Source organism: Salmo salar, chromosome ssa11 (assembly GCF_905237065.1).
Source record: "Salmo salar chromosome ssa11, Ssal_v3.1, whole genome shotgun sequence".
Classification (NCBI taxonomy): Eukaryota; Metazoa; Chordata; class Actinopteri; order Salmoniformes; family Salmonidae; genus Salmo; species Salmo salar.
The window spans coordinates 44,370,143-44,396,983 of record NC_059452.1 but is presented as its reverse complement, the minus strand read 5'-3'; the positions used below and the strand labels follow the sequence as shown (position 1 = coordinate 44,396,983).

General features: G+C 44.4%; 1 protein-coding gene across 2 annotated transcripts; it reads right to left on the bottom strand.

Moving 5' to 3' along the window:
• Positions 1-7,040: 7,040 nt before the first annotated feature.
• LOC106595312 (putative ubiquitin carboxyl-terminal hydrolase 50) lies at positions 7,041-16,287 on the bottom strand. Of its 2 annotated transcripts, none has more exons than XM_045689642.1 (7): positions 16,146-16,287; positions 14,905-15,150; positions 14,491-14,686; positions 11,471-11,698; positions 9,494-9,636; positions 8,019-8,151; positions 7,041-7,611 (listed from the first exon to the last, which is right to left on the bottom strand). In XM_045689642.1, exons 1-7 carry the CDS (start codon positions 16,163-16,165, stop codon positions 7,423-7,425), a joined length of 1,155 nt encoding a protein of 384 aa, XP_045545598.1. In that variant the 5' UTR covers positions 16,166-16,287; the 3' UTR covers positions 7,041-7,422. The 2 variants fall into 2 exon arrangements, with proteins under 2 accessions (XP_045545598.1, XP_045545599.1); XM_045689643.1 differs by having other exon boundaries at positions 11,528-11,698.
• Between the last annotated feature and the right edge of the window lie 10,554 nt (positions 16,288-26,841).

Below are 26,841 nucleotides of genomic sequence, written 5' to 3'. Positions count from 1 at the left end.
CTCCCATCTCCACAGAGGAACTCTAGAGCTCTGTCAGAGTGACCATCGGGTTCTTGGTCACCTAAATAAAGTATTTCTGTTTTTTATTTGTAATAAATTTGCCAAAATTTCTAAAAACCTGTATTTGCTTTGTTCTAATGGTGTATTGTGTGTAGATTGCTGTTTTAATTTAATACATTTTAGAATACGGCTGTACTGTGACAATGTGGAAAAAGGAAAGGGGTCTGAGTACTTTCCCAATGCACTGTATTTGGACGTTTCCTTAGGTAGAGTGACTTATCTGTACATACAGTAACATTAACAGCTTTCTGATGATGTTGCACATGCAACACTAAACACATGGTGCCGAGGGGGATTCTCCTCTTCTATTTAAACTCACAAATGATCCTTTAGAGAGAAGCAGCTGGCATGATTGATGACTAACTATTTGATAAAGGAGTATTCTAAACTACATACTTAGGGTGTATCCCAAATAGCACCTTATCCCCTATAAAGAGCACACCTTTTGACAGGGAGAGACGCAGGCATAAAAGAAGTGCACTTTTATAGGGAATCATTTGAGACTCGGCCTTCTCCTGGTGAGGTGTTGATGTTTTTGGTGTGCCCTAAGAGGAGAGGTTTAAAAACACTTCCCTTCACAGCTCACTGCTTTTTGGCACCAGTCTTCAGATGAACTCTTTGCGTTGTTTAGGGAGTTCTTGCTTGTTTTATGCTGGCCACATTCTATGAAAACCAACAGCACAATGCACTTGTGGTGTTTGTATAAAACACATTCATTCATTCAAATCTACCAACTGACTTTTGATTTGTAGCAAATGGCACCCTATTCCCTAAATAGTTCACTACTTTTGACCAGGACCCTATTCCCTAAATAGTGCACTACTTTTGACCAGGGCCCATAGGGTAGTGCACTATTAAGGGAATGGGGTGCACACATAGCCTTTTGTGACCGATTGAAGATGGTTGAGCCTGATACTGAGACATAAATCATTAGGCCTAATCAATAATGTAATCTATCAGTGTAATTTTACTACCCTGGAAAATAACCTCTTCAGTGTACACTAGTCTACTGTACTCTCTTGCTATTAAAAAATGTGTTTTCATCTAAAATACAGGACTTTACCTTCAATACCAATGTTAAGGAGATCTATAATCAATACATGACTTTACCTTCAATGTTAAGGAGATCTATAATCTATACATGTATAGGTTAAGCCGTATCAGTTAAATAAAGGTAAAAATGAAAAAATACAATCTGGTAGCTGATTATTTGTGATATGTTGATCTTCTGTTGTCCTTTTTTCAACTTTGTCCTGGAATAAGCACTAATTTTCAAGTGGGGATGTAAACTCAGCAAAAAAAAGAAACGTCCTCTCACTGTCAACTGCGTTTATTTTCCGCAAACTTAACGTGTAAATATTTGTATGAACATAAGATTCAACAACTGAGACATAAACATGTGACTAACAGACATGGAATAATGTGTTCCTGAAAAATGGGGGGTCAAAATCAAAAGTAACAGTCAGTAGCTGGTGTGGCCACCAGCTGCATTAAGTACTGCAGTGCATCTCATCATGGACTGCACCAGATTTGCCAGTTCTTGCTGTGAGATGTTACCCCACTCTTCCACCAAGGCACCTGCAAGTTCCCGGACATTTCTGGGGGGAATGGCCCTAGCCCTCATCCTCCGATCCAACAGGTCCCAGACGTGCTCAATGGGATTGAGATCCGGGCTCTTCGCTGGCCATGGCAGAACACTGACATTCCTGTCTTGCAGGAAATCACGCACAGAACGAGCAGTATGGCTGGTGGCATTGTCATGCTGGAGGGTCATGTCAGGATGAGCCTGCAGGAAGGGTACCACATGAGGGATGATGATGTCTTCCCTGTAACGCACAGCGTTGAGATTGCCTGCAATGACGACAAGCTCAGTCCGATGATGCTGTGACACACCTCCCCAGACCATGACGGACCCTCCACCTCCAAATCGACCCCTCTCCAGAGTACAGGCCTCGGTGTAACGCTCATTCCTTCGATGATAAACGCGAATCCGACCATCACCCCTGGTGAGACAAAACCGCGACTCGTCGTGTGAAGAGCACTTTTTGCCTGTCCTGTCTGGTCCAGCAACGGTGGGTTTGTGCCCATAGGCGACGTTGTTGCCGGTGATATCTGGTGAGGACCTGCCATACAACAGGCCTACAATCCCGATCAGCTGTCCGTCCTGTCTCCCTGTAGCGCCGTCTTAGGCATCTCACAGTACAGACATTGCAATTTATTGCCCTGGCCACATCTGCAGTCCTCATGCCTCCTTGCAGCATGCCTAAGGCACGTTCACGCAGATGAGCAGGGACCCTGGGCATCGTTCTTATGGTGTTTTTCAGAGTCAGTTGAAAGGCCTCTTTAGTGTCCTAAGTTTTCATAACTATGACCTTAATTGCCTACCGTCTTTTAGCTGTTAGTGTCTTAACGACCGTTCCACAGGTGCATGTTCATTAATTGTTTATGGTTCATTGAACAAGCATGGGAAACAGTGTTTAAACCCTTTACAATGAAGATCTGTGAAGTTATTTGGATTTTTACAAATTATCTTTAAAAGACAGGGTCCTGAAAAAGTGCCGTTTCTTTTTTTGCTGAGTTTAGGTACGCCTATGATTTTGACATTTTTAAAACATGTCTCGAGCTGAGTTAGACTGTTTTTCTCACTGTATTGGGCTGTCTGGGGGTTAGAGACTGTTCTCTCTGTGTTGGGCTGTCTGGGGGGTTAGAGACTGTTCTCTCTATTGGGCTGTCTGGGGGGTTAGAGACTGTTCTCTCTGTGTTGGGCTGTCTGGGGGGTTAGAGACTGTTCTCTCTATTGGGCTGTCTGGGGGGTTAGAGACTGTTCTCTCTATTGGGCTGTCTGGGGGTTAGAGACTGTTCTCTCTATTGTGCTGTCTGGTGGTTAGAGACTGTTCTCTCTGTGTTGGGCTGTCTGGGGGATTAGAGACTGTTCTGTCTGGGGGGGTAGAAACTGTTCTCTCTGTATTGGGCTGTCTGGGGGTTAGAGACTGTTCTCTCTGTGTTGGGCTGTGGGGGTTAGAGACTGTTCTCTCTCTGCTGGGCTGTCTGGGGGGTTAGAGACTGTTCTCTCTATTGGGCTGTCTGGGGGTTAGAGACTGTTCTCTCTGTGTTGGGCTGTGGGGGTTAGAGACTGTTCTCTCTCTGCTGGGCTGTCTGGGGGGTTAGAGACTGTTCTCTCTGTATTGGATTGTCTGTCTGTTGAGCTGTCTGGGGGTCTAGTTTTAAGCACAACAATCAATATGTAGAGGGGGGTCTGGCTGGGGGAGGTAGAGAAGGGAGGGGGTTACATAACAGTCCCAAGATTGTTACAACATCACCGTGAAAATTGGAGCCAAATGATTTCTAAGCCTGAATCCCAAATGGCACCCTATTCCCTATGTAGTGCACAACTTTTGACCAGGGCCTTGGCACCCTATTCCCTACATAGTGCACTACTTTTGAACGGAGCCCTTTGGGTGTCTATTGGAACCCTAGGGTGCCATTTGGGATGTATTCTAAAGATAGATCACTCAAGGTAGGTAGAAGTTTCTTCTTACCACAGATCTAGGATCAGGCAACTTTATCCCAAATCCTAACTGTTACCATAAAGGAAACGTAGATAGATCTGAACCTAGGGCAGCGGTTAGGAGCAACACCAACGTCCTCACAGATTGTCTGGAGGAAGCACAAATCACACTTCAGGGCATGTCTTGTAGCAGGAGTGCTGATCCTGGATCAGGTCACCCCTCTGCATATAATCTTATTTATTATTATCCAAAAGGCAAAACTGATCAGCACTCTGAGAGCTTAATGAATACTGTCCCAGTAGCCCTCTAGGGGGAGATTAATAGGTGTCTTAAAAGTGACAAAAATAGAGATCACTTAAAATGTCTCTCTGAAAAGCATTTCCTGCCATGAAATCATTCTAATGTATTTATTATTTTCTTGTAATGTATGTTGATTTTCTCATTTTCCTTCATTGCTATGAAGTTTCTAATAACAGTTGTATTAACCTCAATCATAATAATGTAGTTATTTATTAAAATGTTCCAAATAAAGCAGACAACCTGGTGTTGCATGTCATTATATCTCTCTGCCACTAGATGGCACTAGATCTATTAAATTGGTGCCGTCTGGGTCCCAGTAATATACGTTTGCCATTAAGCAGACACTTTTATCCTAAGTGACTAACAGTCACGCGTGCATACACATTTTCAAGTATGGGTCATCCCGGGATTTGAACCAACTGTCCTGGCTGTTGCAAGCATCATGCTCTTATCAACTGAGCTACAGTGGATCACAGTACTATCTTCCTAGTAGTAGTTTACCTGGGGTGTATTCAGGGACAGGAAACTCTTTGACTGTTGCATGTAGAAATAGAATGAATAGATCTGGCACGATTCCCTATCCTGTCTGAAAAACAATCACTTCTGTTCTACTTGATACATTTTATCAGGATGTTCTGTAACGTTACATCGTCTGAACAGTTCCATTTTGTGTCTGGGTATCCATGGGAACCTGCTTTCATTCACATTTCATTCATGTTGCCTTGCGTTCATTCATGTTTTATTGAAGAATTACAAAAAACACCCAGAACCCATTTTCTCTCTATGGCCCGCACACTCCAAAGGGTTTCTAATAGTTCACCCAGCTCCTTCTGTAGGTTGGTCTGTAGTCAAGTTCTGGACCCAGCCCCAAGCCCTTCACCCCAATCCCACCTAATTGGGTGGGAGGAAGCTTCACTAAGCTGTTGGACAGCAAAATGGAGTCATCACCTATCCAATTCCCTCAGATCTACAAACATGAACAGGGTATGGGCTAGACTAGGGGCTGGTTTGGCACTTTGTGGGCTAGCCCTGGGCTCTACCAGTCTGGGTCTTGATCAGAGTCACGGTATGGTTTTGGCCTGTGGTGTGTCAGATATAGGGCATGATGGGTAAGTTGGGCCTGTGGTGTGTCCCAGTTAGAGGATATGCTAGGCCTAGAGCCGTGGTAAGTTGTGGAATGAGTAGTGGCTAGGACAGCACGGGTCCTAGTTGGATCCTGGGACTGGGTATGTTTTTGGCCTGTGGTGGGTCAGATCCGGGGTATTGTGGGTCAGATCCGGGGTATGGTGGGTCAGATCCGGGGTATAGTGGGTCAGATCCGGGGTATGGTGGGTCAGATCCGGGTTATGGTGGGTCAGATCCGGGGTATGGTGGGTCAGATCCGGGGTATGGTGGGTCAGATCCGGGGTATGGTGGGTCAGATCCGGGGTATGGTGGGTCAGATCTGGGGTATGGTGGGTCAGATCTAGGGTATGGTGAGTCTGTGTTGGGTCAGATCTGGGGTATGGTGGGTCTGTGTTGGGTCAGATCCGGGGTATGGTGGGTCTGTGTTGGGTCAGATCCAGAATGTGGTGGGTCAGATCCAGGTCTGCGGTGGGTCAGATCTGGGGTATGGTGGGTCTGTGGTGGGTCAGATCCAGGTCTGTGGTGGGTCAGATCCAGGTCTGTGGTGGGTCAGATCTGGGGTATGGTGGGTCTGTGGTGGGTCAGATCTGGTGTATGTTGGGTCTGTGGTGGGTCAGATCTGGGGTATGGTGGGTCTGTGGTGGGTCAGATCTGGGGTATGGTGGGTCTGTGTTGGGTCAGATCTGGGGTATGTTGGGTCTGTGTTGGGTCAGATCTGGGGTATGTTGGGTCTGTGTTGGGTCAGATCTGGGGTATGTTGGGTCTGTGGTGGGTCAGATCTGGGGTATGTTGGGTCTGTGGTGGGTCAGATCTGGGGTATGGTGGGTCTGTGGAGGGTCAGATCTGGGGTATGGTGGGTCTGTGGTGGGTCAGATCTGGGGTATGTTGGGTCTGTGTTGGGTCAGATCCGGAGTGTGGTGGGTCAGATCCAGGTCTGTGGTGGGTCAGATCTGGGGTATGGTGGGTCTGTGGTGGGTCAGATCTGGGGTATGGTGGGTCTGTGGTGGGTCAGATCTGGTGTATGTTGGGTCTGTGGTGGGTCAGATCTGGGGTATGGTGGGTCTGTGGTGGGTCAGATCTGGGGTATGGTGGGTCTGTGGTGGGTCAGATCTGGGGTATGGTGGGTCTGTGGACGGTCAGATCTGGGGTATGGTGGGTCTGTGGTGGGTCAGATCTGGGGTATGGTGGGTCTGTGGTGGGTCAGATCTGGGGTATGTTGGGTCTGTGTTGGGTCAGATCCGGAGTGTGGTGGGTCAGATCCAGGTCTGTGGTGGGTCAGATCTGGGGTTTGGTGGGTCTGTGGTGGGTCAGATCTGGGGTATGGTGGGTCTGTGGTGGGTCAGATCTGGGGTATGGTGGGTCTGTGGTGGGTCAGATCTGGGGTATGTTGGGTCTGTGGTGGGTCAGATCTGGCGTATGGTGGGTCTGTGGTGGGTCAGATCTGGGGTATGTTGGGTCTGTGTTGGGTCAGATCCGGGTGTGGTGGGTCAGATCCAGGTCTGTGGTGGGTCAGATCTGGGGTATGTTGGGTCTGTGGTGGGTCAGATCTGGGGTATGGTGGGTCTGTGGTGGGTCAGATCTGGTGTATGTTGGGTCTGTGGTGGGTCAGATCTGGGGTATGGTGGGTCTGTGGTGGGTCAGATCTGGGGTATGGTGGGTCTGTGGTGGGTCAGATCTGGGGTATGGTGGGTCTGTGGTGGGTCAGATCTGGGGTATGGTGGGTCTGTGGTGGGTCAGATCTGGGGTATGTTGGGTCTGTGGTGGGTCAGATCTGGGGTATGTTGGGTCTGTGTTGGGTCAGATCTGGGGTATGTTGGGTCTGTGGTGGGTCAGATCTGGGGTATGTTGGGTCTGTGGTGGGTCAGATCTGGGGTATGTTGGGTCTGTGGTGGGTCAGATCTGGGGTATGTTGGGTCTGTGTTGGGTCAGATCCGGAGTGTGGTGGGTCAGATCCAGGTCTGTGGTGGGTCAGATCCAGGGGTATGGTGGGTCTGTGGTGGGTCAGATCTGGGGTATGTTGGGTCTGTGGTGGGTCAGATCTGGGGTATGGTGGGTCAGATCTGGGGTATGTTGGGTCTGTGTTGGGTCAGATCTGGGGTATGTTCGGTCTGTGGTGGGTCAGATCTGGGGTATGGTGGGTCTGTGGTGGGTCAGATCTGGGGTATGTTGGGTCTGTGGTGGGTCAGATCTGGGGTATGGTGGGTCTGTGGTGGGTCAGATCTGGGGTATGGTGGGTCTGTGGTGGGTCAGATCTGGGGTATGTTGGGTCTGTGTTGGGTCAGATCCGGAGTGTGGTGGGTCAGATCCAGGTCTGTGGTGGGTCAGATCTGGGGTATGGTGGGTCTGTGGTGGGTCAGATCTGGGGTATGTTGGGTCTGTGTTGGGTCAGATCCGGAGTGTGGTGGGTCAGATCCAGGTCTGTGGTGGGTCAGATCTGGGGTATGTTGGGCCTGTGGAAGGGCTGACGGCTGTACAGCAGGATGTAGGCGTTAGGAGACTGCACCAAGAAGTCCACCACCTCGCTCACGGCCGTGTCGTCAAAGTGGTGCCAGCTGCTGGACAGGGTACTGTGGCACAGGGCCGTGTAGTGACCCATGTCTAGGTCTCCTGTGTGGTTCTGGAGGGGGGTGAAGACACACCGGTGGATTCATGTGTTCATGGTTGGCAGTGTGTTTTTCCAGACAAGAGCATCAGGTGTATGTATGTGTGTGTGTAGGAGCGTTCACATGTTTGGGTGTAGGTGCATGCGTGTCTTTCTGTGTGGGTGGGTGTATCACAGGAGGCTGGTGGCTCCTTAATTGGGGAGGACAGGCTTGTGGTAATGGCTGGAGCGGAATTGGTGGAATGGTATCAAATTCACATTTCCATGAGTTTGATGCCATTCCATTTGCTCCGTTCCAGCCATTATAATGAGCTGTCCTCCCCTCAGTGTGTGTGTGTGTGTGTGTGTGTGTGTGTGTGTGTGTGTGTGTGTGTGTGTGTGTGTGTGTGTGTGTGTGTGTGTGTGTGTGAACAGAAACTCACCACCACTGCGTAGAGAGAGTAGCTGGTGTGATTGGCTGAGGGGCTGGACAGGAAGGGGGTTAGGTCTAAACTGTCCAATGAGAACAACACATTGGTCCTCAACTTCCTCTTCTCACTCCCATGGCAACCAAAACTGTAATGTCACACAGGTTCGATTATTTCTACAGGTTTGTCTCATTGAGATGCATGACAGCAGCAGAGATAAAGCTGATGAACACCTTCTAATGAGGTGTTACATTATTACTGCCATTGACCTCTAGTTAGGGGTTACAGGGACCTCTAGTTAGGGTTACAGGGACCTCTAGTTAGGGGTTACAGGGACCTCCTAGTTAGGGGTTACAGGGACCTCCTAGTTAGGGGTTACAGGGACCTCCTAGTTAGGGGTTACAGGGACCTCCTAGTTAGGGGTTACAGGGACCTCCTAGTTAGGGGTTACAGGGACCTCCTAGTTAGGGGTTACAGGGACCTCCTAGTTAGGGGTTACAGGGACTTCCTAGTTAGGGGTTACAGGGACCTCCTAGTTAGGGGTTACAGGGACCTCCTAGTTAGGGTTACAGGGACCTCTAGTTAGGGTTACAGGGACCTCTAGTTAGGGGTTACAGGGACCTCTAGTTAGGGGTTACAGGGACCTCTAGTTAGGGGTTACAGGGACCTCTAGTTAGGGGTTACAGGGACCTCTAGTTAGGGGTTACAGGGACCTCTAGTTAGGGGTTACAGGGACCTCTAGTTAGGGTTACAGGGACCTCTAGTTAGGGGTTACAGGGACCTCTAGTTAGGGTTACAGGGACCTCTAGTTAGGGGTTAGAGGGACCTCTAGTTAGGGGTTACAGGGACCTCTAGTTAGGGGTTACAGGGACCTCTAGTTAGGGGTTACAGGGACCTCTAGTAAGGGGTTACAGGGACCTCTAGTTAGGGGTTACAGGGACCTCTAGTTAGGGTTACAGGGACCTCTAGTTAGGGGTTACATGTTAATATGGTTAAAACATGGGGATGTGTGAAACCTAGTCCTCAGACTGAAGTGTCCCCACTTGCGCCAGCGATAAGCTAGCTTTTCACATGGCGCAGAATGGTAAGACGCTCCAGAAGGGCGGTCACGTGTGCTGATAGCAAGGCAAAAGGCTTTGGTTGGAGCCTCGGCATGAGCCGAATAAGGAGGAAGCGGCACTATAGGGGCGGCAGGTAGCCTAGTGGTTAGAGCATTGGGCCAGTAACCGAAAGGTTGCTGGATCAAATCCCCGAGCTGACAAGGTAAAAATCTGTAATTCTGCTCCTGAGCAAGGCAGTTCCCATAATCTTGGATGTCGATTATGGCAGCCCCCCGCACCTCTCTGATTCAGAAGGGTTGGGTTAAATGTGGAAGACACATTTCAGTTGAATGCATTCAGTTGTACAACTGACGAGGTCTTCTACATTAGCACCAATAGCATAGCCATCTAGTGACCAGCGTGGGGAGAGATGGGTTGGCAGCTACCCACCGTTTGAGGTGCAGCACCAGGATCTCAGGTGGTTTGGCCATGCTGGTGAGGACAGCTGTGTCTCTCTTCACTCCACACTCTGGACACAACTTCTGATCTCCACACGTCAACGTACTCTGCTGGAAGAACAGCGACAGGCAGTCCTATAGGAGGGAGAGAGAGAGAGGGTTGGGAGAAGAGAGACGTGTGGTTGCTGGCTATGTTTGTATGTGTTTAGTCTGTATGTTTGTATGTGTTTAGTCTGTATTTATTCTGTATGTTTTTATGTGTTTAGTCTGTATGTTATTAGTCTGTATGTGTTTAGTCTATGTGATTAGTCTGTATGTGACTAGTCTGTGTATAATTAGTCTATGTGTGTTTAGTCTGTACGTGTGTACGTGTTTAGTCTGAATGTGTTTAGTCTGTATGTTTGTATGTGTTTAGTCTGTATGTTTGTATGTGTTTAGTCTGTATGTTATTAGTCTGTATGTTTATGTGTTTAGTCTATGTTATTAGTCTGTATGTTTGTATGTGTTTAGTCTGTGATTAGTCTGTATGTTATTAGTCTGTGTATAATTAGTCTGTATGTGTTTAGTCTATGTGATTAATCTGTATGTTTGTATGTGTTTAGTCTGTATGTGATTAGTCTGTATGTTTCTATGTGTTTAGTTTGTGTGTTTAGTCTATGTGTTTGTTAAGTTTGTATATAATTAGTCTATGTTTGTATGTGTTTAGTCTATGTTATTAGTCTGTTTAGTCTGTGATTAGTCTGTATGTGACTAGTCTGTGTATAATTAGTCTGTATGTGTTTAGTCTATGTGATTAATCTGTATGTTTGTATGTGTTTAGTCTGTATGTGATTAGTCTGTATGTTTCTATGTGTTTAGTTTGTGTGTTTAGTCTATGTGTTTGTTAAGTTTGTATATAATTAGTCTATGTTTGTATGTGTTTAGTCTATGTTATTAGTCTGTTTAGTCTGTGATTAGTCTGTATGTGACTAGTCTGTGTATAATTAGTCTGTGTTTTGTCTGTGTATAATTAGTCTGTATGTGTTTAGTCTGTACATGTGTACGTGTTTAGTCTGAATGTTTGTATGTGTTTAGTCTGTATGTTATTAGTCTATGTTTGTATGTGATTAATCTGTATGTTTGTATGTGTTTAGTTTGTGTGTTTAGTCTGTATTAGTTTGTTTAGTTTGTATATAATTAGTCTGTATGTTTATGTGTTTAGTCTGAATGTTTGTATGTGTTTAGTCTGTATGTTATTAGTCTGTATGTTTGTATGTGTTTAGTCTATGTGATTAGTCTGTATGTGACTAGTCTGTATGTGATTAATCTGTATGTTTGTATGTGTTTAGTTTGTGTGTTTAGTCTGTATTAGTTTGTTTAGTTTGTATATAATTAGTCTGTATGTTTATGTGTTTAGTCTGTATATGTTTAGTATGTATATGTTTAGTATGTATGTGTTTAGTCTGTATATAATTAGTCTGTATGTGTTTAGCCTGTATGTGTTTAGTCTGTATGGTTGTATGTGTTTAGTCTGTATGTGTTTAGTATGTATGTTTGTATGTGTTTAGTCTGTATGGTTGTATGTGTTTAGTCTGTATGGTTGTATGTGTTTAGTCTGTATGTGTTTAGTCTGTATGTTTGTATGCGTTTAGTCTGTATGCGTTTAGCCTGTATGTGTTTAGTCTTTTGTGATTAGTTTGTATGTGATTAGCCTGAATGTTTGTATTTGTTAAGTCTGTATGTGTTTAGTCTGTACGTCTGTATGTGTTTAGTCTGTATGTGTTTAGTCTGAATGTGTTTAGTCTGTACGTCTGTATGTGTTTAGTCTGTATGTGTTTAGTCTGAATGTGTTTAGTCTGTACGTCTGTATGTGTTTAGTCTGTATGTGTTTAGTCTGTACGTGTGTACGTGTTTAGTCTGAATGTGTTTAGTCTGTATGTGTTTAGTCGGTATGTCTGTATGTGGTCAGTCTGATTGTGGTTAGTTGTACCTGTAGGGAGCACTTGTATGAGTCAAGTGGTATAGGCAGAGACAGGATGGTGAAGACCTGGTTGCTGTGAGAGTGTCCATCGCAGCGCAGACACAGCATCTGGTAGCTGAGTTGTCCCTCGAAGAGACGTGTCACCACCGTAGAATCCCCCACTGCTGGCGCCGAACTGAGCGACTTCCTGCCCAGACACAACCGCTGGGAAGAACGTGTCTGACGCCTCTCCCCCTTCTGTAGCAAGAGAATCATACATGCACACACACATTGTAGAATAATAGTGAAGACATCAAAACTATGGAACATATGGAATCATGTAGTAACCAAAAAAAGTATTAAACAAATCAAAATATATTTTATATTTGAGATTCTTCAAAGTTGCCACCCTTTGCCTTGATAACAGATTTGCACACCCTTGGCATTCTCTCAATCAGCCTAATGAGGTAGTCACCTGGAATGCATTTCAATTAACAGGTGTGTCTTGTTAAAAGTTCATTTGTGGAATTTCTTTCCTCCTTAATGCATTTAAGCCAATCAGTTGTGTTGTGACAAGGTAGGGGTGGTATACAGAAGATGGCCCTATTTGGTAAAAGACCAAGTCCATATTATGGCAAGAACAGCTCAAATAAGCAAAGAGAAACGACAGTCCATCATTAATTTAAGACATGAAGGTCAGTCAACATTTCAAGAACTTTGAAAGTTTCTTCAAGTGCAATCTCAAAAACCCTCAAACGCTATGATTTAACTGGCACTCATGAGGACCGCCACAGGAAAGGAAGACCCAGAGTTACCTCTGCTGCAGAGGACCTCTTCAGGAGACCTCTGTGTGTGTGTTAAAACCTGGTTTGAGTGTTGTGACCTTCAGAAACTATCAGAAGGTGTCTACATTCAGACTCCTCCTGTCTGGATCCCACCGTGGTTATCTGGTTTTCTGAGAACACAAGGCTGCCACAGACCTGATGAAACCAGAAGATGCTTGGACTCGTTCACCTTGTCATGACTCTATACTTGTGATGAAAGGTCAAGTTTTGGTCAAACCCACTTCTGAGTTTTTACTTGCTGATAAGATGGTTCCTGCTGTCAGGGGGAGGTTAGATTTATTAAAATGATGTTGCCAGGGAAACTCACGTAAGGAGGACTGGGAGAGGCTATATGAGTTGCAGGATGTCTTAGACATTTTGCAGAACTTGGGGAGAACTATCATATACTGTTAAACTGTACTCTGAGTATTTTAACACTCAAACAAAGAGTCTGTGTTTCCTTTCCATTACTAATGTATGTTTGATAATTATATAGACCTGATCATTTGTTGAAGAAATTGACCAACAAAACACAGAGCAGGTGAACAGATGATCTCTGCATGTGTAGTTCCCACCGTGAAGCATGGAAGAGGAGGTGTGATGGTGTGGGGGTGCTTTGCTGGTGATGCTGTGATTTATTCAAGGCACACTTAACCTGCATGGCTACCACAGCATTCTGCAGGGATACGCTATCCCATCTGGTTTGCACTTAGTGGGATCATTTGTTTTTCAACAGGACATCCAGGCTGTGTAAGGGCTATTTGACCAAGAAGGAGAGTGATGAAGTGCTGCATCAGTTCTCCTGGCCTCCACAATCCCCCGAACTCAACCCAACTGAGATGGTTTGGGATGAGTTGGACCACAGAGTGAAGGAAAAGCAGTCAACAAGTGCTCAACATATGTGAGAACTCCTTCAAGACTGTTGGAAAAGCATTCAAGGTGAAGCTGGTTAAAATAATGCAGTCATCAAGGCAAAGGGTGGCTACTTTGAAGAATCTCAACTATAAAATATAAAACACTTTTTTGGTTACTACATGATTCCATGTGTTATTTCATAGTTTTGATGTCTTCACTATTATTCTACAATATAGAAAATAGTAAAAATAAAGAAAAACCCTTGAATGAGTAGGTATGTTCAAACTTTTGACTGGTACTGTATATACACACACAAAGACACATGTACACACAAACAGAGACACACACACAAAGGAGAAACACACTGTCTGAATACCAAATCAGCCCCTAGCCCTCATCCCCTAGGCACTTATCCCCTATCTCCTAGACTCTTCTCCCCTATCCCCTAGACACTTATCCACCATCCCCTAGACACTTATCCCCTAGACACCTATCCCCTATACACTCATCCCCTAGACACTTATCCCCTGACACTTATCCCCTATCCCCTGGACACTTATCCCCTATCCCCTAGACACTTATCCCCTGACACTTATCCCCTAGTCACTCATCCCCTAGACACTCATCCCCTGGACACTTATCCCCTATCCCCTGGACACTTATCCCCTAGACACTTATCCCCTGACACTTATCCCCTAGTCACTCATCCCCTAGACACTCATCCCCTGGACACTTATCCCCTATCCCCTAGACACTTATCCCCTGACACTTATCCCCTAGTCACTCATCCCCTAGACACTCATCCCCTGGACACTTATCCCCTATCCCCTAGACACTTATCCCCTGACACTTATCCCCTAGTCACTCATCCCCTAGACACTCATCCCCTAGACACTTATCCCCTATCCCCTGGACACTTATCCCCTGACACCTATCCCCTGACACTTATCCCCTATCCCCTGGACACTTATCCCCTGACACCTATCCCCTGACACTTATCCCCTATCCCCTGGACACTTATCCCCTATCCAATGGGTTTTGAGGAGCAGGGAATCAAGAAAGACAATGAGGCAGAGCCTTTGACCGTTTGGATGGAGCCCTGTGGAAGGAGCCGTGTGGATGGAGTCGTGTGGATGGAGCCATGTGGACGGAGCAGTGTGGATGGAGCAGTGTGGATGGAGCAGTGTGGATGGAGCTGTGTGGTGGCAGGATTCTGTGTGTGTGTGTGTGTGTGTGTGTGTGTGTGTGTGTGTGTGTGTGTGTGTGTGTGTGTGTGTGTGTGTGTGTGTGTGTGTGTGTGTGTGTGTGTGTGTGTGTGTGTGTGTGTGTGTGTGTGTGTGTGTGTGTGTGTGTGTGTGTGTGTGTGTGTACATTCTTCAGGTCGTCATGCAGGGCGTTGAGCAGGAGGAGGAGTAGCTCCTGGGCGTCCTGCTGTGATTGGTTGTTGAACTGGGGGTGCAGGGAGGAGACCAAGGCCCTCACCTCCCCTGGGGAGGTGGTACCCCCCTGACCCTGCCACACCTCCTGTAGGAGTTGCACAAACACCCCCGCTACAGGACTGTTATGCCTGGAGGAGGAGGAGGGGGAAGAGGAGGAGAAGGGAGAAGAGTGGCATGGGAGGGAGGGAGGAGGAGAGGAAGGAGGAGAGGCATTGGAGGATGTAAGTTTCCCCCCATCTAATGTAAAGTGCTTGGAGTACCTGGTTAAAAAGTACTATACAAAATCTAATACAGACAGACAGACAGGCAGACAGACAGACAGACAGACAGACAGACAGGGTCTTACTTGGCCAACTGGGAGCGTTTGTGTGAGCTGAGGAGGTGTTCCACCAACGGCACAGTGGAGAAGAGACACTGCAGCACAGCGTTCATGTAGCAGGAGTTACCACTGTTAGCCAGACCACACACCCCCACCAGCCGCCTGTCCTCTCTCTTCCCCTGCTCCCCCTTCACCCTCACCCCCCATCCTGAGCTACACCCCCACTCCTCCATGGGCATCACCTGACCCTGAACACCGCTGGGATTGGCTGCACTGGTGACCAATGAGAAGAGACAGAGAGAAAGAGGTGAAAGGTCAGTGCTGTAGCAGGCAGGTGTCAAGGCTGTGTGCTGAAAAACCTGGGTGGTGAAGTTCAGGGCTTGTGGTGCTCCTTTAAATGCCCCGTCTTTTGTCTCTTTTCACTTTCACTTTTGGGAGATGAAGTAGATACATGCCTGTCTGGTTGTGCTCCTTAAGGTGTCGTCATGCCAGAGACAGCAGAACCAGACAGGCTGAGGCAAACATGGATGGTCTGGGGCAATGGTTTCTTCATTCTCTTAGTCTGAGTCCCAAATAACACCCTATTCCCTATTTAGTGCACTGCTTTTGACCAGGGCCTCTGATCATAATTAGTGCACTAAATAAGGAATAGGGTTCCATTTGGGTCTCAATCTCAGACTCACCCTCAGACAGACAGACAGACAGACAGACAGACAGACAGACAGACAGACAGACAGACAGACAGACAGACAGACAGACAGACAGACAGACAGACAGACAGACAGACAGACAGACAGACAGACAGACAGACAGACAGACAGACAGACAGACAGACAGACAGACAGACAGACAGACAGACAGACAGACAGACAAGGACCTGGGACTCATCTCAACTCTGTCTTAACTGTGCCTCTCTGCTCTGTGCCTCTTTCTCTCACTGCTGGGAGTCTGAGACAGTGTTCTGAACTACTTTCAATTCAGACAGATACTATTATGTGTGTGTGTGTGTGTTTGAGAGAGAACTCAGCTAGAAGACTGTCTTAGCAACCCATCAACACTGACATCAAGCACGGTCTCTTGTGTCTGTCATGTTTTATCATGATCATGCTGTACATCTTCAAACTGCTGTGTACTGGAAATACTAACAAAAACACCCTTCTTATTCCCAGGCATTTTGATGAGAAGTTGAATAGGCTAACACCTTGTCTGTCTGGATAGTCAAAGCTATTTAGTTTAAAGCAGTCAGTTCTGACCTGAAGTGAACTCACCTCCCATTGGAATCATCCATGTAGCTTCATGGCTTGTAGAGAAGACTTCCCTCTGATACACGACTGACCTTTATGACATCATAGTAATCTAATGCCTCCAAGGCCTCTGTTGATTTGTCCAGGTTCTATATATGACATCATAGTAATCTAAGGCCCCTGTTGGTTTGTCCAGGTTCTATATATGACATCATAGTAATCTAAGGCCTCCAAGGCCTCTATTGGTTTGTCCAGGTTCTATATATGACATCATAGTAATCTAAGGCCTCTGTTGGTTTGTCCAGGTTCTATATATGACATCATAGTAATCTAAGGCCTCCAAGGCCTCTGTTGATTTGTCCAGGTTCTATATATGACATCATAGTAATCTAAGGCCTCCAAGGCCACTGTTGGTTTGTCCAGGTTCTATATATGACATCATAGTAATCTAAGGCCTCCAAGGCCACTGTTGGTTTGTCCAGGTTCTATATATGACATCATAGTAATCTAAGGCCTCTGTTGATTTGTCCAGGTTCTATATATGACATCATAGTAATCTAAGGCCTCTGTTGGTTTGTCCAGGTTCTATATATGACATCATAGTAATCTAAGGCCTCCAAGGCCACTGTTGGTTTGTCCAGGTTCTATATATGACATCATAGTAATCTAAGGCCACTGTTGGTTTGTACAGGTTCTATACTGTATATGACATCATAGAAATCTAATCTCTAACTCAAAACCAACATTGTTATTTTCTTATTTTCTTGTATTTGATGGGTTTTCTGATCAATTAGATAAATCAACTATTAATTGATTGCTGTTGAATCTAATCGTGTCTTCCTACTACCTGCTTTGGCAACATTGCTGACATAACTGATGAAAGTACAGCAAAGCATCATTCAAAAGGAGAGGCAGAGAGAAACAGGCTAACAATATCTGCACCATGGCTATTTTATATCCTGCAACAGCAGGCAAGTCGTCGTGACAACAATCACCCACACAGTGTTCTCTCTGGCACGGCAGCCAGGGACGTCGCAATTACCCACAAGCCTCCAGCACAGCCAGCTCTGCTCTGTTACATAAACCCAATGCAGTTTCATGGTCCCAAATGGCAACCTATTGTCTTTGTACTGCACTACCCAGGCCCAAAGGGCACTATTTAGGGCACAGGGAGACATTTGGGACACAGACCATGGCCAGTTATCAACACCAGGCAGAGTAGAATATGTTAATGTGTAGAGAACAAAGCTGTTAGTCTCACTCAGCTCCTAAGTAGAGGCTACAGATACAGTGTGTGCTTCCTGTCTCTCTCTCTAACCCTCAGGCTATTGATTACCCGTGGTGCTGGTCTGTTTCTGCTACAGAGACATTCCCTTTTTCCCTGGTTCGCCAAACAAGCCAAGACGGCAACGTAATGTTTTTTAGATGGAGGATCAGTCTGGCACCAAGGCTAGAACACAGACTAGAATCCACGCTAGAACCCAGACTAGAATCCAGGCTAGAACCCAGGCTAGAACCCAGACTAGAACTCACGCTAGAACCCAGACTAGAACACAGGCTAGAACCCAGACTAGAACACAGGCTAGAACCCAGACTAGAACCCAGGCTAGAACCCACACTAGAACCCAGGCTAGAACACAGACTAGAACCCAGGCTAGAACACAGACTAGAACCCAGTCTAGGGTCCAGACTAGAACCCAGGAAAGGGCCCAGGCTTTTGATATCAAATTAAATCAACCAATAATCAAATGTTATTGGTCACGTACACGTGATTAGCAGATTTTTTTGCGGGTGTAGCGAAATGCTTGTTCTTCTGTCTCCGATAGTGCAGTAATATCTAACAAGTAATATCTAACAAATTACACAACATATACCCAAAACACACAAATCTAAGTAGGAATCAATTAAGACTATATACATATGGACGAGCGATGTCAGAGCGGAACGGACAAAGATGCAGTAGAATAGTATAGAATACAGTATATACATATGAGATGAGTAATGCCAGATATGTAAACATTATTAAGTGAATGAGATAACGTAGAATAGTGTAGAATACAGTATATACATATGAGATGAGTAATGCCAGATATGTAAACATTATTAAAGTGACTAGTGATCCATTCCTTAAAGTGGCCAGTGATTTCTAGTCTATGCCTACAGGCGGCAGCCTCTCTGTGTTAGTGATGGCTGTTTAACAGTCTGATGGCCTTGAGATAGAAGCTGTTTTTCAGTCTCTCGGTCCCAGCTTTGATGCACCTGTACTGACCTCTCCTTCGGGATGGTAGCGGGGTGAACAGACAGTGGCTCGGGTGGTTGATGTCCTTGATTATCTTTTTGGCCTTCCTGTGACATCAGGTGCTGTAGGTGTCCTGGAGGATGGGTAGTTTGCCCCCGGTAACACGTTGGGCAGACCGCACCACCCTCTGGAGAGCCTGGCAGTTGCGGACGGTGCAGTTGCCGTACCAGGCGGTGATAGGCTAGGGTCGAATGATTTTGATTCAGTCTGTTATGTTCTGCATGGTATCCACACAGTGACAGACTGGGACAAAATAAACGGACGATAATTTCCGTCATCTAGCCTATCTCACGTAGGAGGAGGCTTTAATGACTGGTCTGAATGCTGCCATGGAACACACCTACACAGTTTGTCCTCGGAAATGCCGCTCGTTCTGCCAAGGTAGCACAGTTGCAGGGACTACAGTTGTGAATAAGCCATATGATTGGTATATAGGCCTACTGCTCTGGTTTGGTGTGAGCATGGAACATGAGGAAAGGAACAGATTGAAGTGATTGGCTACCTATCTGTTCTGATCTCTAATTTATTTTCAATAGTGGTTTGTTTTCCATGACTGTATCATGCCAGAGCCTGCAGACATGTCCACAGTAATGAATCATTAATCTACCACAGATATAGGATCAGCTTGCCTGCTCTACCATAGATCTAGGATCAGCTTGCCTGCTCTACCACATATCTAGGATCGGCTTGCCTGCTCTACCACATATCTAGGATCGGCTTGCCTGCTCTACCATAGATCTAGGATCAGTTTGCCTGCTCTACCACAGATCTAGGATCAGCTTGCCTGCTCTACTACAGATATAGGATCAGCTTGCCTGCTCTACCACAGATCTAGGATCAGCTTGCCTGCTCTACCACAGATCTAGGATCAGCGTGCCTGCTCTACCATAGATCTAGGATCAGCTTGCCTGCTCTACCACAGATCTAGGATCAACTTGCCTGCTCTACCATAGATCTAGGATCAGCTTGCCTGCTCTACCATAGATCTAGGATCAGCTTGCCTGCTCTACCATAGATCTAGGATCAGCTTGCCTGGATGGATTTTGGGAAACCCTGCCCTAAGGAATGGCTTGGGGAACACAGCTCCAGTTTAGAAGACCATCATTCAACATGAATGACAGCTAGTGAGAATACAGAACTAATCAAAGTATATTTTCTGGCTCAGTAATGTGTTTCCACGCAGACACACAGGGGACTGCATAGCATTCCATCAAGACAGGAAGTTCCATGAGAGAGTGGAACATTTTGATGTAACTGCTTTTCTTTATGTGATTACATTATGGTTCTAGTGTAGTTTATACCCTGGTGACAATTCATCTTCTAACAGATATGTAAAGTACGTGCTGTAGCAAGAACAGAACATGTAGAGAGGAGCATGCCGAGCTTGTTCAGAGTGTGGGAACATACTATGATGTGTGTGTGACCCCTGAGTTATATACAGTATGTTGTTCTCTCTCTCAATTTTTCAATTCAAAGGGCTTTATTGGCATGGAAAACATATGTTTACATTTCCAAAGCAAGTGAAATGGATAAACAAAAGTGAAATAAACAATAAAAAGTGAACAGTAAATATTACACATACACAAGTTCCAAAAGAAGTAAGACATTTCAAATGTCATATTATATCTATATACATTGTTGTAACAATGTGCAAATAGTTAAAATACAACAGGGAAAATAAATAAACATAAATATGAGTTGTATTTACAATGGTGTTTGTTCTTAACTGGTCGACATTTTCTTGTGGCAACAGGTCACAAATCTTGCTGTTGAGATGGCACCATGTGGTATTTCACACAGTAGATATCATTTTCATTTTTTACATTTTAGTCATTTCGCAGACGCTCTTATCCAGAGCGACTTACAGTAGTGAATATATACATTTCATTTTCATTTCATGCATTTTCTTTTGTGGGAGTTTATCAAAATTGGGTTTGTTTTCAGATTCTTTGTGGGTCTGTGTAATCTGAGGGAAATATGTGTCTCTAATATGGTCATACATTTGGCAGAAGGTTAGGAAGTGCAGCTCAGTTTGCACCTCATTTTGTGGGCAGTGTGCACATAGCCTGTCTTCTCTTGAGAGCCAGGTCTGCTTATGGCAACCTTTCTCAATAGCAAGGCTATGCTCACTGAGTGTGTACATAGTCAAAGCTTTCCTTAATTTAGGGTCAGTCACAGTGGTCAGGTATTCTGCCACTGTGTACTCTCTGTTTAGAGCCAAATAGCATTTTAGTTTGCTCTGTTTTTTTGTAAATTCTTTCCAATGTGTCAAGTAATTATCTTTTTGTTTTCTAATGACTTGGTTGGGTCTAATTGTGTTGCTGCCCTGGGGATCTGTGGGGTCTGTTTGTGTTTGTGAACAGAGCCCCAGGACCAGCTTGCTTAGGGGACTCTTCTCCAGGTTCATCTCTCTGTAGGTGATGGTTTTGTTATGGAAGGTTTGGGAATCACTTCCTTTTAGCTGGTTGTAGAATTTAACATCTCTTTTCTGGATTTTGATAATTAGCTTGTATCGGCCTAATTCTGCTCTGCATGCATTATTTGGTGATTTACCTTATACGAGGAGGGTATTTCTGCAGAATTCTGCATGCAGAGTCTCAATTTGTTTTTTGTCACATCGGTTCTTGGTCACTTCCCTGACATAGGCCCTTCTCCCCCGATTGCTCAGTTTGGCCGGGCGGCCAGGTCTAAGAAGAGTATTGATGGTTCCAACCTACTTCCATTTAAGAATGATGGAGGCCACTGTGTTCTTGGGGACCTTCAATGCTGCAGAAATGTTTTGGTATCCTTCCCCAGATCTGTGCCTTGACACAATCCTGTCTCGGCACACTACGGACAATTCCTTCAACCTCATGGCTTGGTTTTTGCTCTGAAATGCACTGTCAACTGTGGGACCTTATATAGACAAATGTGTGCCTTTCCAAATAATGTCCAATCAATTGAATTTACCACAGGTGAACTCCAATCAAGTTGTAGAAATATCTCAAGGATGATCAATGGAAACAGGATGCATCTGAGCTCAATTTCAAGTCTCATAGCAAAGGGTCTGAATACTTATGTGAATAAGTTATTTCAGTTTTTTTTCTAAAAACCTGTTTTTGCTTTGTCATTATTGGGTCTAAAATTATTTTAATCCATTTTAGAATAAGACTGTAATGTAACAAAATGTGTAAAAAGTCAAGAGGTCTCAATACTTTCCGAATGCACTGTGTGTTGAAGTGCGTGGGGCTCAAGCTGCATCCCTGTCTCACCCCACGGCCCTGAGGAAAGAAATCTGTGTGTTTATTGCCAATTTTAACTGCATACTTGTTTGTGTACATTGATATTATAATTATGCTTTCCCCCAACACCGCTTTCCATCAATTTGTATAGCAGACCTTGCCAAATTGAGTCAAAAGCTTTTTTGAAATCAACAAAGCATGAGATGACTTTGCTTTTGCTTTGTTTGTTTGTCAATAAGGGTGTGCAGGGTGTATACGTGGTCTGTCGCACAATATTGTGGTGAGAAGACAATTTGAAATTTCCTCAGGACATTATTTTCACTGAGGAAATGTTGGAGTCTGCTGTTGATGATACTGCAGAGGATTTATCAGAGATTGCTGCTAATGCATATTCCACTTTTGTGGATTGGAGGGGATCAGGTCTTGGTTCCAAATATTAGGGAATATGCCAGAGCTGAAGATAATGTTGAAAAGCTTAAGTATAGCCCATTTGAATTTGTGGTCTGGATATTTTATCATTTTGTTTAGTATACCACAGGCCTTTTTGGGTTGGAGGGTTTGTATTTTGTCCTCTATTTCAGTCAATGTAATTGGAGAATCCAGTGGGTTCTGGTAGTCATTAATAGCTGATTGTAAGTTGTGTACATTATCATGCATATGTTTTTGCTCTTGGTTCTTTGTTATATGGCCAAAAAGGTTGGAGAAGTGGTTCATCCATACATCTCTATTTGGGATAGATACAGTTGAAGTCGGAAGTTTACATACACTTAGGTTGGAGTCATTAAAACATATTTTTCAACCACTCCACAAATGTTTTGTTAACAAACCATAGTTTTGGCAAGTTGGTTAGGACTACTTTGTGCATGACACAAGACATTTTTCCAACAGTTGTTTACTGACAGACTGAATTATAAGGGAAATAATCTATCAACATTCCAGTGGGTCAGAAGTTTACATACACTAAGTTGACTGTGCCTTTAAACAGCTTGGAAAATTCCAGAAAATGATGTCATGGCTTTAGAAGCTTCTGATAGGCTAATTGACATCATTTGAGTCAATTAGAGGTGTAGCTGTGGATGTATTTCAAGGCCTACCTTCAAACTCAGTGCCTCTTTGCTTGACATCATTGGAAAATCAAAAGAAATTAGCCAAGACCTCAGAAAATAAATTGTAGACCTCCACAAGTCTGGTTCATCCTTGGGAGCAATTTCCAAACACCTGAAGGTACCACGTTCATCTGTACAAACAATAGTATGCAAATATAAACACCATGGGACCACGCATCCGTCATACCGCTCAGGAAGGAGATGCGTTCTGTCTCCTAGAGATGAACGTACTTTGGTGCGAAAAGTGCAAATCAATCCCAGAACAACAGCAAAGGACCTTGTGAAGATGCTGGAGGAAACAGGTACAAAAGTATCTATATCCACAGTAAAACGAGTCCTATATCGACATAACCTGACTGGCTCAGCAAGGAAGAAGCCACTGCTCCAAATCCACCATAAAAAAGCCAGACTACGGTTTGCAACTGCACATGGGGACATCATATTACTACCCTGTAACACCAACACCACTACCATCATATTACTACCCTGTAACACCACACCAATACCATCATATTAGTACCCTGTAACACCACACCAATACACCACTACCATCATATTACTACCCTGTAACACCACACCACACATCATATTATAGGGTGTATAAACTATAGCCTGAGCCATATTATAAGGAGTATAAACTATAGCCTGAGTCATATTATACGGTGTATAAACTGTAGCCTGAGTCAAATTATAAGGTGTATAAACTATAGCTTGAGTCATATTATAAGGTGTATAAACTATAGCCTGAGTCATATTATAAGGTGTATAAACTATAGCCTGAGTCATATTACAAGGTGTATAAACTATAGCCTGAGTCAAATTATAAGGTGTATAACCTATAGCCTGAGTCATATTATAAGGTGTATAAACTATAGCCTGAGTCATATTATAGGGTGTATAAACTATAGCCTGAGTCAAATTATAAAGTGTATAACCTATAGCCTGAGTCATATTATAAGGTGTATAAACGATAGCCTGAGTCATATTATAGGGTGTATAAACTATAGCCTGAGTCACATTTATAGGGTGTATAAACTATAGCCTGAGTCATATTATAGGGTGTATAAACTATAGCCTGAGTCATATTATAAGGTGTATAAACTATAGGCTGAGTCATATTATAAGGTGTATAAACTATAGCCTGAGTCATATTATAAGGTGTATAAACGATAGCCTGAGTCATATTATAGGGTGTATAAACTATAGCCTGAGCCATATTATAAGGAGTATAAACTATAGGCTGAGTCATATTATAAGGTGTATAAACTATAGCCTGAGTCATATTATAAGGTGTATAAACTATAGGCTGAGTCATATTATAAGGTGTATAAACTATAGGCTGAGTCATATTATAAGGTGTATAAACTATAGCCTGAGTCCAGAGGCTGTTTGAGCTGTCTTGACAACTTCATTGCTGTCATTTGAGAGAGGGAGAGATGCAGAAAGAGAGAAAGGAAGGGGGGATAGGCGCAGAGAGAGGGAGAGACGCAAAGAGAGAGAAGAGGGGGAGGGAGATAGGCGCAGAGAGAAGGTGAGAGATAGCTGCAGAGAGAGAGAGAGAGAGAGGGATGGAGAGAGAGAGAGAGAGAGTGGGATGGAGAGAGAGAGAGAGAAAGAGAGAGAGAGAGAGAGAGAGAGAGAGGGATGGAGAGAGAGCGCAACATGTCTATTTATAAGAGCACTTTGTAATATATCAGCCTAGTGTTCTCTGGCCCCGGTCCAGTCCCTCTCAGCTCAGGGCTGTTCTGGGGTCAGCTAGATGGACAGAACACAAAACAGACTCGCTGGATCCAAATAGTATGTGTTTGTTTGTCCAAATATGTTACGTGTGCCTGATTTAGCTTGCCTGTACTGTAGTATTCTGGAACTAAATGGATAGCTTGCCTGTATTATAGTGTTCTGGAACTAAATGGATAGCTTGCCTGTACTGTAGTGTTCTGGAACTAAATGGATAGCTTGCCTGTACTGTAGTGCTCTGGAACGAAATGGATAGCTTGCCTGTACTGTAGTGCTCTGGAACTAAATGGATAGCTTGCCTGTACTGTAGTGTTCTGGAACTAAATGGATAGCTTGCCTGTACTGTAGTGTTCTGGAACTAAATGGATAGCTTGCCTGTACTGTAGTGTTCTGGAACTAAATGGATAGCTTGCCTGTACTGTAGTGTTCTGGAACTAAATGGATAGCTTGCCTGTACTGTAGTGTTCTGGAACTAAATGGATAGCTTGCCTGTATTATTGTGTTCTGGAACTAAATGGATAGCTTGCCTGTACTGTAGTGTTCTGGAACTAAATGGATAGCTTGCCTGTACTGTAGTGTTCTGGAACTAAATGGATAGCTTGCCTGTACTGTAGTGTTCTGGAACTAAATGGATAGCTTGCCTGTACTGTAGTGTTCTGGAACTAGTAGTGCCAAACAGTAAACATCACCCACCAAATGGCCTGCTGGGTAAACAAATATATTTATTTAATGAACATTTCTGTAAAAGTGTTAGATTTTGCCAGCTGGCTAGTTTTATTCTGTAGTCCATGGGCAGATAGATAACATTTAAGGAAGCATCATAAACATTTCACATTATGAAGACATATACATGTGTACTAAGAGCTCAAGTCAGAGATTGATGTGAAAGTGAGACTTGGAGATAAGTCAGAATTCTGCTCTTAGGTTATCCATGTAAGATTTTAGTAAATGTCCTCCTACTTTGGCCACATCCTACCTGCACTCAGCCCATTGGAGTTATTTTAGCCCCTTACTAGAAGGAAGCCTTAGCTGCCATTTCCACCCGGCGCGAATATTGCCACGTTGGTTTTAATTGGTCTTTCAGGAAAGAGAGAGAGAAAGGGAGCTGTTGGCCTAGTGTCAGGAATGCTTTGGGGTTAACTAGTTATCTACTGACATCAGACCAGGCAGCATGGAGCTGTCTCGAGGGAGAAGTTGGCCTAGTGTCAGGAATGCTTTGGGGTTAACTAGTTATCTACTGACATCAGACCAGGCAGCATGGAGCTGTCTCGAGGGAGAAGTTGTCCTAGTGTCAGGGATGCTTTGAGGTTAACTAGTTATCTACTGACAACAGACAGCTACTGATATCAGACCAGGCAGCATGGAGCTGTCTCGAGGGAGAAGTTGGCTAAAGTTGTGTAAGCAATGACGGATCTACCTACAATTCTGGTGAATGTGTGTCTCTCTCATACTCTGGTAAGAGTTGACCTAGGATCAGCTTACCCTCTCTGAATCCCAGACATTATTAGTGCAAGTCCAGCCCTTCACCTGAGACGGGTCAACTTCAGGTGGGTTAGTCATTTAGGAGACACTTTCATCCAAAGTGGAAATCAGGTAGAGCAATGCTCTATCCTCGTGAGATACAGTGCCGTCAAAATATTCACACCCCTTGACTTTTTGTTGTTACAGCCTGAATTAAAAATTTATGAAATTACCCCAAAAAATTGTCACTGGCCTACACACAATACCCCATAACATCAAAGTGGAATTATGTTTTTAGACATTTTTACAAATGAATAAAACGTTTAAAGCTGAAATGTCGAGTCAATAAGTATTCAACCCCTTTGTTATGGTAGGCCTAAATAAGTTCATGAGTAATAATGTGCTTAACACGTCACATAAGTTGCATGGACTCATTGTGTACAATAATAGTGTTTAACATGAATGACTACCTCATTTCTGTACACCACACATACAATTATCAGTAAGGTCTCTCAGTCAAGCAGTGAATTTCAAACACAGATTCAACCACAAACACCAGGGAGGTTTTCCAATGCCTCGCAAAGAAGGGCACCTATTGGCAGATCGGTAAAAAAAAGAAAAAAAGCAGACATTGAATATCCCTTTGAACATGGTAAAGTTAATAATTACACTTTAGTTGGTGCATCAATACACCCAGTCACTACAAAGATACAGGCGTCCTTCCTAACTCAGTTGCTGGAAAGGAAGGAAACCGCTCAGGGATTTCACCATGACACCAACGGTGACTTTTAAACAGTTTAATGGCTGGGATTGGAGAAAACTGAGGATGGATCAACATTGTAGGTACTCCACAATACTAATCTAATTGACAGAGTGAAAAGGAGTAAGCCTGTACA